The 13297-nt window shown below is 39.0% G+C and overlaps 1 protein-coding gene across 4 annotated transcripts in view; it reads left to right on the forward strand.

Annotated features, from left to right (window-relative positions):
- The window catches only part of KDM4C (lysine demethylase 4C), a 390924-nt gene that overhangs the window by 220166 nt on the left and 157461 nt on the right, over nt 1–13297 (forward strand). For all 4 annotated transcript variants that reach the window (XM_070590143.1, XM_070590145.1, XM_070590144.1 and 1 more), the window contains 2 exons: nt 8018–8211; nt 11412–11650. In XM_070590143.1, the coding sequence (XP_070446244.1) occupies nt 8018–8211; nt 11412–11650 (433 nt within the window). The remainder of the gene's footprint in view (nt 1–8017; nt 8212–11411; nt 11651–13297) is intronic.

Raw genomic sequence — 13297 nt, forward strand, 5'->3', positions numbered from 1 at the left:
GTAGTTGTATATTTGCTATCCTTTTCTGCTTCTATCTATTTGTCTCCTTACTCTGTGTTTTGTGGCCCCTTTCTCCCTTTTTTTCTTTTTTCAGGTATGAGGGCCTTCTTGAGGATTTCTTCTAGTGGTGGTCTTCTGGCTACAAAGTCCCTTAGCTTTTGTTTGTCTGGGAAAGATTTAATTTCTCCCTCATATCTGAAGGATATTTTTGCTGGATGGAGTATTCTTGGCTAAAGATTGTTATCTTTTAAAGTTTTGAATATGTCATTCCAATCTCTCCTAGCTTGTAAGATTTCTGCAGAGAAATCCACTGAAAGTCTAATAGGGGTTCCTTTGTAGGTTATTTTCTTCTGCCTTACTGCCCTGAGTATTCTTTCTTTGTCACTCACTTTTGCCAGTTTTACTACTATATGCCTCGCGGTAGGTCTTTTTACATTGACAAAGCTAGGAGACCTGAAAACTTCCTCCACACATATTTCTCTCTCATTCTCTAGGCTTGGGAAGTTCTCCCTTATTATTCCTCTGAGCACACTTTCTGCTCCATTCTCCTTTTTGTCGCCCTCAGGGTTTCCAATTATTCTTATATTGCATTTCCTCATTGAGTCAGCTATTTCTTGGAGATTTTTATTCTGAATTCTCTCTCTTCCTCTGTCTGGAGCCATTCAACCTGTCTATCTTCGATTATGCTGATTTGGTCCTCTGTGGCATCCACATGGGCATTCAGGGCGTCCATATTCTGTTTTATCTGATCCATTGTATTTTTCATCTGTCGTATTTCTGATTGATTCTTTATAGTTTCAATCTCTTTTGTGAAGTAACTCCAGAACTCATTGACTTGTTTCTCTATATTTTCCTTTACCTCATTGAGTTTTTTGACTATAGCTATTCTGAATTCATTTTCATTTAGTTTACTTATTTCTGAGTCCTCAGGGCATAATTCTGGGTGCTTATTTTCCCTCTGGTCTGGTGTTTTTATGAATTGTTTGATGCCAGAACGGTTTTTGCGCATAGTGCTATTATTTGATTGCAGTTACAGCTTGTCGCCACTAGATGGGGGTCAAGAGCCGTATATTTTGAGCCCTCCGCCTTCAGCCAGGATGGCTGGTGCCACGTGGGTTGGGGGAGGAGGGTCACCTTCTCTCTCAGGCAGACCTGGTTTCCTGATCAGCTGTTGCTGTCTGCTCTCCTGGGGTCTTGGCTTTCTGAGGTTGCCACACGCAAAAGCTTCCCCCCTTAGAGGTTTTCCACTGCACGGGTCTGTGGGAGTCTTGGATGATCCCTGGATGCGTGGCCCCTCCCCTGCTCCTTCCCTCACTCGTGGCAGCGATTCCAGTCTCTAGGGGAGGGAGCGAAGTTCTCCCTTACCCTGTTCCAGCTCCTCCCAGGGCAGCTCCAGCCTCTCCTCCCTCCTTCGTTTGGCTGCTGTGGGTCTCCAAGGATTCCCATGCTATTATAATATTTTTTTGTTGGAATATTGTTGCTCTTTTTTTGTTGTATGTTGGAGGGTAGAGAATCCTGGGTGAGCTCACTCCGCCATTACACTGACGTCATCCCTGTTGCTTGTGTTTTTTAATATCATTGTAATGGTTAGTACAAAGGGCAGTATTTTATAGAGTTGTTAGGTTTCAAGATGCACTAAGTACTCACGCATGAGCAGAAGACAGCAATATGCACTTCATTTGGATACTCAAAAATCTTCAAGACAAGATTTTGCCGTCAGTGGCTCTTCCCTTCTTTTTGATTGTCTTGTTAGTAAATCTGATTACTTCTATGTATTGGGCCCTTTTCATAATTGTTGGGAAATTAATAATATATAAGAAAGATAGTAATTAACATGAAATTTTAACATTGTCCTCTTGGGGCTATGATATACTGTGGTCGACACACATCAGAATTTTATATGTAAACGAGAAGAGGACTTCCCCCCCAAAGGTAAGGAAAGTTACTCTTTAATCCTGACATTCAAGTGGATATTGTCATGTCTCTCAAAACTGCATACATGGAGCCATCTAACCCCAAGCTCTTATATTGAAAAGAGCCTTTATTTATTTATTTACTTTTGGACACAGTAGAGAAGTCACATGTCTTGAACCCCACCCACACCTTGTTGCTCCTTACAGTATCCTATGTTTGGCATGTGGCAGCAGTCATTTATGTTGTGGGTATTTCCTCTCGTAAATGCCTGAGTTCTACTGGGCCTTCATTTTTAGTTTCTTTGAGATGGGAGGCCAAGGAGTTGAGTCTGATTGTAACACATGACCCAACCAGGACCTGGACGTGCACGCACTAGTCTCTCTTGTGACAGTGGCTCAGTCCTCATATTATCTCTCAATCCCCCCAAGTCCATGATTCTTCAAAACCACTGTGTACATCTTGACTCTTAAGATCATTTGTTAGACATGGTAGCCTGATTCTTACCTCCTTGGTTGCTTCAACTTTCCCTGTAAGGCAAAATTTAATAACACTAGGAGCTCCTGTATTCTTGTGGTCACACTAGTATAAGGCTTATCCTAGTTTTTTAAAAATAGGCACTTACATAACATTTATAGCAGTCTTAAGTATTTTACAGATATAAAAAGTTTAATCCTTGTATTGGCCCCATGAGGTAGTTACCATTGTTATGCCCAATTTTTCAGATGAGGAAACTGAGGCACAGACAGGTTCAGTAACTTGATCAAGGTTACACAGCTAGTCAGTGGTGAAGCTAATGTTTGAATCCAGACTTCTAAGCACCACACTATAGTGAATCATAGGTCTTATAGTTCCTTGACAAATTAATATCATGTTTTCTTTTTCTCATCTTCCAAGGCATTATAATCCTAAGTAGAACTTTAAAGGAATAGTTTTGAATATTTAAAGGATTAATTTGCATATTATCTTTTATACCCGTGATTACATAGTAATTTTTGGTAGGTTTATGTTGTTCAGAAAAATTTAACATGAATGTGTTTTCTGGTTGATTTAATCCCTCAATTAATATATCTTAGTTAAAATATGACAGCATCTTTTTTATACGCCCAGTATATTAGTTTGTTAGGGCTACTCTAACAGCCTGAGGAGATCCTATTGGTTTAGTCCTCTTCATTGTAGCTTTGCCCTTGGAGTCATTCTTTGTTTCATCCTGTCTATCTCTTTTAGTCCAGGCTGGCAGCATTTCTGCTAGTATAAAATTCTCAAAAACTGTGTTGGTCTCTTGTGCAATTCATGGGTGCCCAAGCCATCAGACAGGAGGGTGTTTCACACATCTTTCCTGGATAACAATGTCTCCATTCCTGACTTCCGCTGAGATGGTTGATTTCATTCATGAATCTCATGCCTAATCTCTTTAGCAAATGTTTGTCCACTCAAACCATGGGCCCAGTCTCCAGAGCACACTCTGTGGGTGGGCTGAGAATTTTCTGAACTGGTTCCATTTTGCTTAACAGTCCTTCATCAGTTTATTTTTTTCCTTTCCTTTCTTACAATAACCAGCAAAGAAAACAAGGCTGCACCTTTCATACTTTCCTTGGAAATCTCCACAGCTACATATCCAAGTTCATTACTTACAAATTCTACCTTCCATGCAACAGAAGAAAGTTATTCTGCCCCTTCATAACAGACGTCACTTTTCCTCCAGTGTCCGGTACAATCCTCCTCATTTCCATCTGAGACCTCACCAGAAGCTCCTTTAACAAAGTTCATATGTCTTGCAACATTCTGTTCATGACTACATATGTATTGTCTATGATAATGGAAGCTTTCTTTACTCTTCTCCTCTCCAAAGCTACTTCCACAATCTTAGGTTTTCGTTACAGCAGTACCACACTTCCTTGTGCCAAAATTTATGTTAGTTTTCTAAGTCCGTGTTAGTTTCCTAAGACTGTGGTAACAGAGCACCTCAAACTGAAGGGCTTACAACAACAGGAATTTATTGTCTCGCAGTTCTGGAGGCTGCAAGTCCAAAACCAGGGTGCCAGCAGGTCTGTCCCCACTGTGAGATCCTCTTTCTGATGGTGTAAGTTAATCCCTGGTGGTCCTTGCCTCGTAGATGTCTTACTCCATTCCGCACCTCCATCTTTACACAGCCTTCTCCCCTGTGTGTCTGTGTGTGTCTCCTCTTTTCTGATAAGGACACTAGTCCTGTTGGATTAAGGACCCACTCTACGCCAGTAGCTCCTTAAGAAATTACTTCTGCCATAACTCTATTTCCAAATAAGGTCACATTCCAGTGTCCCGGGGCTTAGCATTTCAACATACCTTTCAAAGGCGACACAATTCAATCTGTAACACCCACAGAACAACTGTGATAGCCACATCAAGTGCCTCTAGGCTTGTTGTCTTATTTTAAAGTATTGTTTCCTATGAATAGTTCCTTCCTAATTGTCATTTAATTGTTATAAATAGGCTGAAAAGCAGAATAATTTCACACATTTTTACATGCTTTCAAAGCCTTCCTTACCAGATGTTTGCACATGAAAGCATTTTTTTTTTCATAATTAGTCAGCCTGTGTGTCACAAAGAAAATATGTTAAAGTAATACTTCAGTTTGTGTGTTTTGTTAAGTATTAACTGCTTATTTTATTAATCATATATTGTGGTTATATGAAATTTCCAATCCTGCAATTCAAATGACTAACTTAGTGTTTTCTGTCTTAGAAAGTTGCTGACTTTTAAAAACATTTTCACCTTTAAATTAGATTGCTGGTTTTCAGTATAAATAATAGAGAGCGTGAATTTGACTTCCTGGGAGACAGGAACAAATAATCATGATTCTGTGTAATAAGTGAAGTATGGAAGAATTCAATGCATTCAGACTCCTGACAATTCTCTTTAAATTTTGACTTAGGATTTTTAACTAATATATATGTTCTTAAAAGGAGTAGTAAGAGTAGCCATTCTGATTAGTATGTTGACTTCGTAACAGAAATAGTTTGCTTGAAACGTATTACCTATTATTGGTTGTTGCTCTTTGTACCAATATATAGTGTGTAAGTTTCTTTATTTCTAAATGAGACTATTAATGTCTTCCTTTCCTACTGATAGAGCTATGTAGTGCATTCTCTTAAATGATCTCATTTAATCTTCATAGGGGTTTAGATGAGTGTTATTATTTGTCGGTGTTAACAAGAGTAGGTTTTCTCTGTGCTGCTGAAATATACTCTTTTTCCTTTTTTTCTGAGGAAGATTAGCCCTGAGCTAACACCTGTTGCCAATCTTCCTCCAGTTTAAATGTGGGACACTACCACAGCATGGCTGACAATAGTGTAGGTCTATGCCCAGGATCCGAAACTGTGACCCCAGGCTGCTGAGGCAGAGCATGCTAAACTTAACCACTGTGGCACGGGACCAGCCCCTGAAGTTTTCTATTTTTGACTCAGCATTTGTTCCTTCATTATTTTGGGTATTTTATGACTCTTTTTAAGATTTAAGTTGAGGATAGCACATCTATTATACTTACAGAGAGTCAAGCAGTCAGTTGAGTGGTAGATCTTGTTGCATGTTTACGAAATTCCAGACTTCTGGGAGAGGGGAATGGGAAGTTAAAATGTGTGAGACAGATTTCTCCCACTCCAAGGAAACTTATAGTGTCTATATTGTCCACTCCTTACTTGTTCTTCATGAAGCAAATATTAATAACACTGTAAGAAAATAAGATTTCTGCTGATGAACCTAAACTTTTATTTTTTCCTTTCATGAAAGACTTGCATCTTAAACCAAATATATTTAAATTTCTCAGGATCTTCGTTTTCCATATTCCTAAGCAAGATAAGTACAGAAAAATGACTTAGAATTCTCTCTATACCTAAGTGATAATAGAAAGCAGTGCTGTCGATTAATAGTACTCCATTCAAAGGAACAATTGGTACAATTTGCATTCAGTGTTTAGGGTGAATTTTCTTTAGACCGCAGAATGGTGAGCAGGAAGACATTGTGGTAGGAACAATAGTTGTAGGGTAAGGAAGCATGTGGTGCATTTGGGCCCTGGTGACTATGCCTCTTGGGTTGAAGAGGAGTATTCATGTTGACTTGCAGTGGGACAGGAACCTGGCAGTCTCATTGGTGGAGTCAAATCTTGGAGCCCTTGAATGTCTGGCTCAGGAGTTTGGACTTAATTCTAAAGGCAGAGCAGGGTAATTACACCTTAGTGAACTCAGAAATGAAAGATTACAAGATATTTGTGACAAGATAAAGTGACAGCTCTAGACAGCCAAAGAGATGGATTGGTGTTAGGAGAGACTGGAGGCAGGGAAATTAGTTAGCTTTGTTGTGCCAGGATTCAACATCTGACCATGAAGCTAGAAGGATCCTGGTGTAAGGAATTTATGCAGGAGACATTTTAGAGGAAGAATCAATCGTAGATGATGACACTGGATTTCTAGGGGCAGAGGGAAAGGAAGGGATTAAAAAATGTTGACTGTGAATGTAGGAGAATGGAATAATTGTCGTATCGTTGATAACAGAATGTTTGTTGACAGTTGAAGAAGGAGTTGGTTTTAGGCACATTGGGTGGTGAGTGTTTTCTGAACTTTCAAATCATAATGCCTGTCAACATTTGAATTGGGTGTAGTGAAGTTTCAGGCTGGAGATTAAGACTTTGAGATTAATTTGTATGGAGATGATAATTGTATCACCAAAATATTGAGAGACACTGTTTCAAGGCTGTTGTTGAGTCAACCATTCGGTTGCCAGGTGTGTTAAGAAGTGTCAAGGTATATTAGTTACATCTTTTTAGTTTTTTGAAGATTGGCACCTGAGCTAACAACTTACCAATCTTCTTCTTCTTCTTTTTTTTTTTTTTTTACTTTTTCTCCCCAAATCCCCCCAGTACATAATTGTATATTTTTTAGTTGTGGGTCCTTCTAGTGGGATGCCGCGTCAGCATGGCTTGATGAGTGGTGCCATATTGGCACCCAGGATCCGAAGTGGTGAAACCTTGGGCCGCCAAAGCAGAGCGCGTGAACCCAACTACTTGGCCACGGGACTGGCCCTTAGTTACATCTTTGAGACGACTTCTGCACCACTCTTTGAATGGTATCTGCCCTGTTGCGCGGAGTATTGGCCTAGACACAATGTAACCTGTGTGAAGTCTTTATAGGAAACTTGATTTGTAAGACACGACTGCTAACTATGTATTCATGAGACTCCAAGTCCAAGTGGATTCTCAATAATGTTTTCTTTGAACTTCTCACCTTAACACTATTCCTTCTTCCTAGTGAATATGTTTGTAGGGGTGGTAGTGGGTAGTTTATGTGATCTAATGTAGAAGAGACTGTTTATTTGCTCCTAATTGTTGGTTGCTTTGTGAGAGCATATTTGTTAATAAACATAATGTGATTAAAATATATCTTGAAGAAAAGTCATCTCAACCCATTAGTTAAATTTTTCTAGTCACATTCACTGGCTACTTTTATTCGTTGCCAGCCTAGGTTTTTGGCTTTGCAGATCTTTCACTGTTCAGCTATTCGATAGATCCTTGTGATGGGAGGGGAGTCGTTTTGTTGCAGGCATGCTTTCAAATGTGGTCTCTTTCCTGTTAGTTTTTCTTGGCACACAGTTCCCTCTGAAGTCTATAATGCATTTTAACATATTATTTTACCATTTATAAATGTGAATATACAGGTTGTCACCTTTATTCAGAAGAAATTGAGTTCTTTTTTTTTTTTTTTTTTAAAGATTTTTTATTTTTTCCTTGTTCTCCCCAAAGCCCCCCAGTACATAGTTGTATATTCTTTGTTGTGGGTCCTTCTAGTTGTAGCATGTGGGACGCTGCCTCAGCGTGGTTTGATGAGCAGTGCCATGTCCGTGCCCAGGATTCGAACCAACGAAACACTGGGCCGCCTGCAGCAGAGCGCACAGACTTAACCACTCGGCCACGGGGCCAGCCCCAGAAATTGAGTTCTTTATTCACTGAATGTTTGAAAATGTAAAACATTATCCTTGATTATGTAGTGACTAAATATTTGTGTATGGTACAAAGGATGACTCTATGTGACTCTGTGTAACTAGCGTAAAGCACACCAACCCCATTGTGTTTCAGTGTACCTGCAGGAAAGACATGGTGAAGATTTCAATGGATATCTTTGTGAGGAAATTTCAGCCGGACAGATACCAGCTTTGGAAGCAAGGAAAGGATATCTACACCATCGATCACACGAAGCCTACTCCGGAATCCACCCCTGAAGTAAAAGCCTGGCTGCAGAGGAGGAGGAAAGTAAGAAAAGCATCCAAGAGGTGATTGTCCCTCCCCATCCCATCCCGCTTGAACCTACTCAATTAAATGGACCGTTGAAAGGAGGTTTTCAAAGACTATTTACTTTTTAAAATTTATTCATCGTAAGTTTGCTTAATATCTTACTGAAAATTTGACGCAAAGTATTTTTAATTCTTGAGAAGTGTAATAAATAAATAGAATGTAGGAAGAGATGTATATTGTGTTTGAGAATATTCCTGGAGTTGCTGTTTATGGCAAGTAGAACAATACTGGAACTTCTTAGACCTCTTACACGCATGTATTTTAAAGTTGTGTTGGTGCTTTCCATTCATCTCCATGCTTTTATTAACTTCAGTAATTTGATTTCCAACTTTTGCATTTTGCTACCGACTTTCTTTCTGACTTTAGTAGTTTTCTTCTGCATTTGTCAAACATGTGAGATAGTTCTTTTCTCCTTGGTATGCCTTTAATTTGCTACATTTTATACGCTTGGTCTTATTCTTTTACAAGATGTGAAGCAGAGCGTGAGTTGTTTCTGTCCGTGGTTGTCCCTGTGAGCTTCACTCTGTATTCTGTTTTTGTGGCCAGGACCATTCCAGAAGCTTCCTGTGGGCATCTTGTGTTTTAAAACCCATCGAACAGGGTTATGTGTTATGTTGCTCAGGTCCTCAGGCAACCTTTTTAGACTCTTACATTTTCCAGGTTTATGTTATATTTTTACTCTCCAATATTACTCACTGATTTTCTTGCGGATTGCAAAAGTAATATTTATGCATTGGAGAAAATTTGTAAAATAAGGAAAAGAATAATGAAGGAATCTCAAATCACCCATAACCTCATAATTCCACAGATAACCAGTGTTAACATTTTATATATATCCTTTACATATATGTTTATTATGTATTATATAATATTATATACCTTTCCAAAATTGGGGCCATGCTCTATTAACGATTTGATGACCAGTTTTGTGAGGTTTTTTTAATGTAGTTAAATGATTTGCTATAATGTAATTTTTAATGCCTGCATGTATTGACCTAATCCCCTGTATATGGACCTGTAGCTTGTTTCCAATTTTTAACTATATATCACTGTAATTTTAAATCTTTGCCCACACTTGATGCTTACTTTCTGATTCTCTTTTTTCCTGACATTTATTTTCTGCTGTTTGAGAATGGTAGAGAGCGGAGGAAACTTAAGAGCATGGAGTCAGACTTCTGCATTTTGGAGGAGATGTGCTTGAGGCACAGAACTAGCAGCAGAATGCAAACCAGCTGTTCTTATTTCACCCTATAGTTTACAGCAGGGATTTTCAAACTGTTAGATTTCAAATCAGTTTAGTAGGTTAGGAACAACTTTTTTTTTTTTTTTGAGGAAGATTAGCCCTCAGCTAACTACTGCCAGTCCTCCTCTTTTTGCTGAGGAAGACTGGCCCTGAGCTGACATGCATGCCCATATTCCTCTCCTTTATATGTGGGACGCCTACCACAGCATGGCTTTTTGCCAAGCGGTGCTATGTCCACACCCGGGATCCAAACCGTGAACCCCAGGCTGCTGAGAAGCGGAACATGTGAACTTAACCGCTGCGCTACCAGGCTGGCCCGGAAGAACATTTTTAAATTAGGAAGTAAAATAGAATAAAAAGTATCATAGTCCTTCCCATGTGGTAAGAGTAAGTATTAATCCATGACGTGTGTGAGCATGTGTGTGTGGGTGCGTTGTGTCACCATCTAAAATGTCTAACTTACTATGGGTTGCATTCAGAAAAGCTTGGGAAACACTGATTTAGAGAGTCATGCCTTTGATAAATGTGTTAATTCACCTTACCAAAAAAGCCAGCTGTGGGAGGAAGCAGTGGTCAATCTTGAGTTCAAAAGAAACACCAATAGAATATCTTGAGAATTGTTCTTTAATGGACAGAAAGCATAATACTCTAATTAGGTGGATGATCTGGTCTCCTAGTTACTAACCATGGTGGTCCTTGTTGACAGAGAATGTAGATTTATGACATTGAACAGATTTGAAATGCCGTTCAGTAGGTTAAAATAATCAATGGACTTTGTTCACCCAGTTAGAAAGCCTCTTGTTAAGGGGCTTGTTGATTATGCTCAGCCCTGTGGTTTGATCATAGAGTTTGCTGATCTCCCTTAAGTGATGCTTTATCTGGGGAAATCAAATGAAAGGAACAGTTCACGGAAGTCTCGGAGAGATGTCAGCCATCTTATTTTACATGTACTATGCTATTCATAATGTGAAGATTTCCGCATGGGCCAGTGCATGAGTTCTCTGTAAAAGTGATACTGGTGTTGATGATACTGGTAGTATTTGTATCAGCGGCAGACAGAGCTAGTTTACATAGGTTATCCCTTGCTACCCTCTTTATCTCAGATCTCTGTCCTTCCTGACTTCCCACATTTCTTAGTATTGTAGAGTTTTCTTGTGTGTGTGTGTGTGTGTGTTGGGGTATGTGTATGTGTTTTTGGGCACTGAAATACACGTTGCTTTGCTTTGAGTTGTAATTTTTCCTAAATGAAAGTGTTAGAAATGTGTCATATACAAAAAGTATCTATGACAAAGCTATCAAGTGACTTGCTGGAAAACACTAAAAGAGGGAAAAAAAAATGGCATCCACTCCAAAAATAATGTTGATATAAGATGTTAAATACATACAGTCAGCCTTCCTCCTCTCTTATTTTCTTTAACTACTGATGATTTGTCGTTTAATTTTAATGATTTTCTTGCATACTTCAAAACTCAGAGATGTGTGGCCACTAGTTCACCTTGGAATATAAAGAATCCACTCGGATTTTAACAACAGCTTTATGAGATCTCATTTCTTTTTCCTTTCTTCATTATCTAAATAATATTTGGTTTATTGATTTGATTTTCCCTCATGTCATCATTTTTCACTTTATTTTTATTTTCAGACTTCTTTTAATATTGTTATAAAATTTTAGCAATGACTTTTCCCCCGATAATGTTTAATGATCAATTATTTGCGATTGTTTTAACTTTAATTTTTAGTAAATTGTTATTAAAACTGTTAAGATTTCAATTTCAAATTTAATCTATTAATTGTGAAGGTTATCTCTGCACAATGATTAAAAAATTATCAGTTTTTTTCTTCTTTCAATAAGTGAAAATAACGCTTGTACTGGTTTGTGTTTTATCCTGTCCATTGCAAACGTTCTGCTCTGACCAGGGCTTTTCTTCTTTATAGCTTCCAGGGCACTAGTTCTCAGTCTAAGAGGCCTAAGAATGAGGAGGATGGGGAAGTGTTGGCTGCAGTCGAGGGGGCAGAGGGCCCCACCTCTGACCCACACCCAGATGACCTCAAGGCCAGTGAAAAGCCAGAAGCAGCAGCGAAACTGGGGAACACACAAGCGCCTTCAGAGGAAGAGGCCTCTGCTAGCAGGATGCAGCTGGATCAGAATTCATCAGAGAATATCAGACTTTCAGGTGAGAAACTGGCTAACTACCTTTCACATATAAGTAGGAGGTGTTTGATGAGCTGACGCGTTAAATCTATATTCACTAGGACAGACGTTCTTTTCCACATAGTTTAACCAATAAACTATCTAAAGTTATGGGGTAACTCAACCAAGAGGCCAAGGGAATCTTATAAAAGTCAAGAGCACCACTGTTACATGTAATGACATTGTGAGACAAACAGCCAGCAGTGCCTATTTGCTTTAATAAAAAAGAAGATTCTAAAATGAAATTTTTTGGGGTGCAACTCAATTTACAATATACAATACATTTTTGGAAAGCTTCTCTTGAATTCACATGGAACAGAGGAAACCAATTATAGATAATTCTTTGCAGATTCTTAGCTTTCGACTTAATTTTAAGAAGAAAATAAAGATTAAGCGTTTAAAAAAGAACAACAAAAATCATTCAGTCTTGTGAAATGGTTTGTAGAGTTCCCTGGCTGCTTCTCTGTACCAAAGCCATCATCTGTAAGTCTCAACTACTTTGCGTTTTTGCTCTTTTATAGTGTATTTCTCTGAAACTGCTTTAAAGCTTTGCCTCTTTAATATTTATCGGAGTGTTTGTCCTTTTACTGTAATTCCTATCTTCATTTTATACCCCTCATCCGATCTGTCCTTCAGATGTGGGACTCTCCCCAATCTGGCCACCCCCTACTTCCTCTTCGTTCAAGGCACCATTGTCTCTTGCCTGGACTATTGCAGAAACTGCTTCCCTCCTGTTTTGCCAGTGTCCACTCTAGTCACCTCCGGGGTCAGTTCTCCATATGGCAATCATAGGGAGTCTTTAAAGCGACGTAGCTTACGTCTTGTCCTTACCTTCTTCTTATGCTTATTCCATTTAGAGTAAGGGAAAAAGTCCTTATCGCAGTCCTAATTAATCTGATGCACAGCTGCTTCTTCATCCTCGTTACCTTTTGCTCTTGAAATATTTGTGCTAATAGAGTTTAAATCATAGACTTTTTTCCCAGTGAGTTTATACTTTAATGGAGAGCTAGACAAATAAACATATGATTACAATCCAGTGTGGTAAGTACCATGATAGAGATGGCATAGGATGTTGCTGGTATACCAAGGAAAGACCAAAACAGACAGGAGGCTGGCCTCGCAACGTTTCTTGGAGTAGGTGATATCTGAATTGACTTGTGATAAATAGATAGAAGATAGCAAAGTGGAGAAGGTAGAGAATGGAATAGCAGCAAGCAGTGCATAGAAGGCAGTTGTACAATACGTGTGGGTATTTCTTTATAATCCCTCAGCATAGTTTTTATCACACTGGGTTTAATTAGCCACTTTATGAATTACTGGGTGATTTAGGCCAAGGGCACCCAATTTTCTTAGCGCTGTCGCTGCATGGTTCCTTACATTTTCACCTCCAGGTTTTGAGACCTGGCAGAACACTTGAGTAGAAGATGTGGCTAGGTTCAACATGAGTGCTAGTATGTGATAGGTGAAATGATGCTTCTGTGTGTGTGTGTGTTTGTGTGTAAGGGAGGGAGAAGAGAGACTAGTGATGGCAGTAGAAGAGAAGTACTGGTGATATTCTCCTTTTATGTGCCGTCAGTGTATGATACAGGATTAGTGTAATAACAAGGAAATAATTTTTATTGGATCCTCA

This window comes from Equus przewalskii, chromosome 22 (assembly GCF_037783145.1).
Source record: "Equus przewalskii isolate Varuska chromosome 22, EquPr2, whole genome shotgun sequence".
NCBI lineage: Eukaryota > Metazoa > Chordata > Mammalia > Perissodactyla > Equidae > Equus > Equus przewalskii.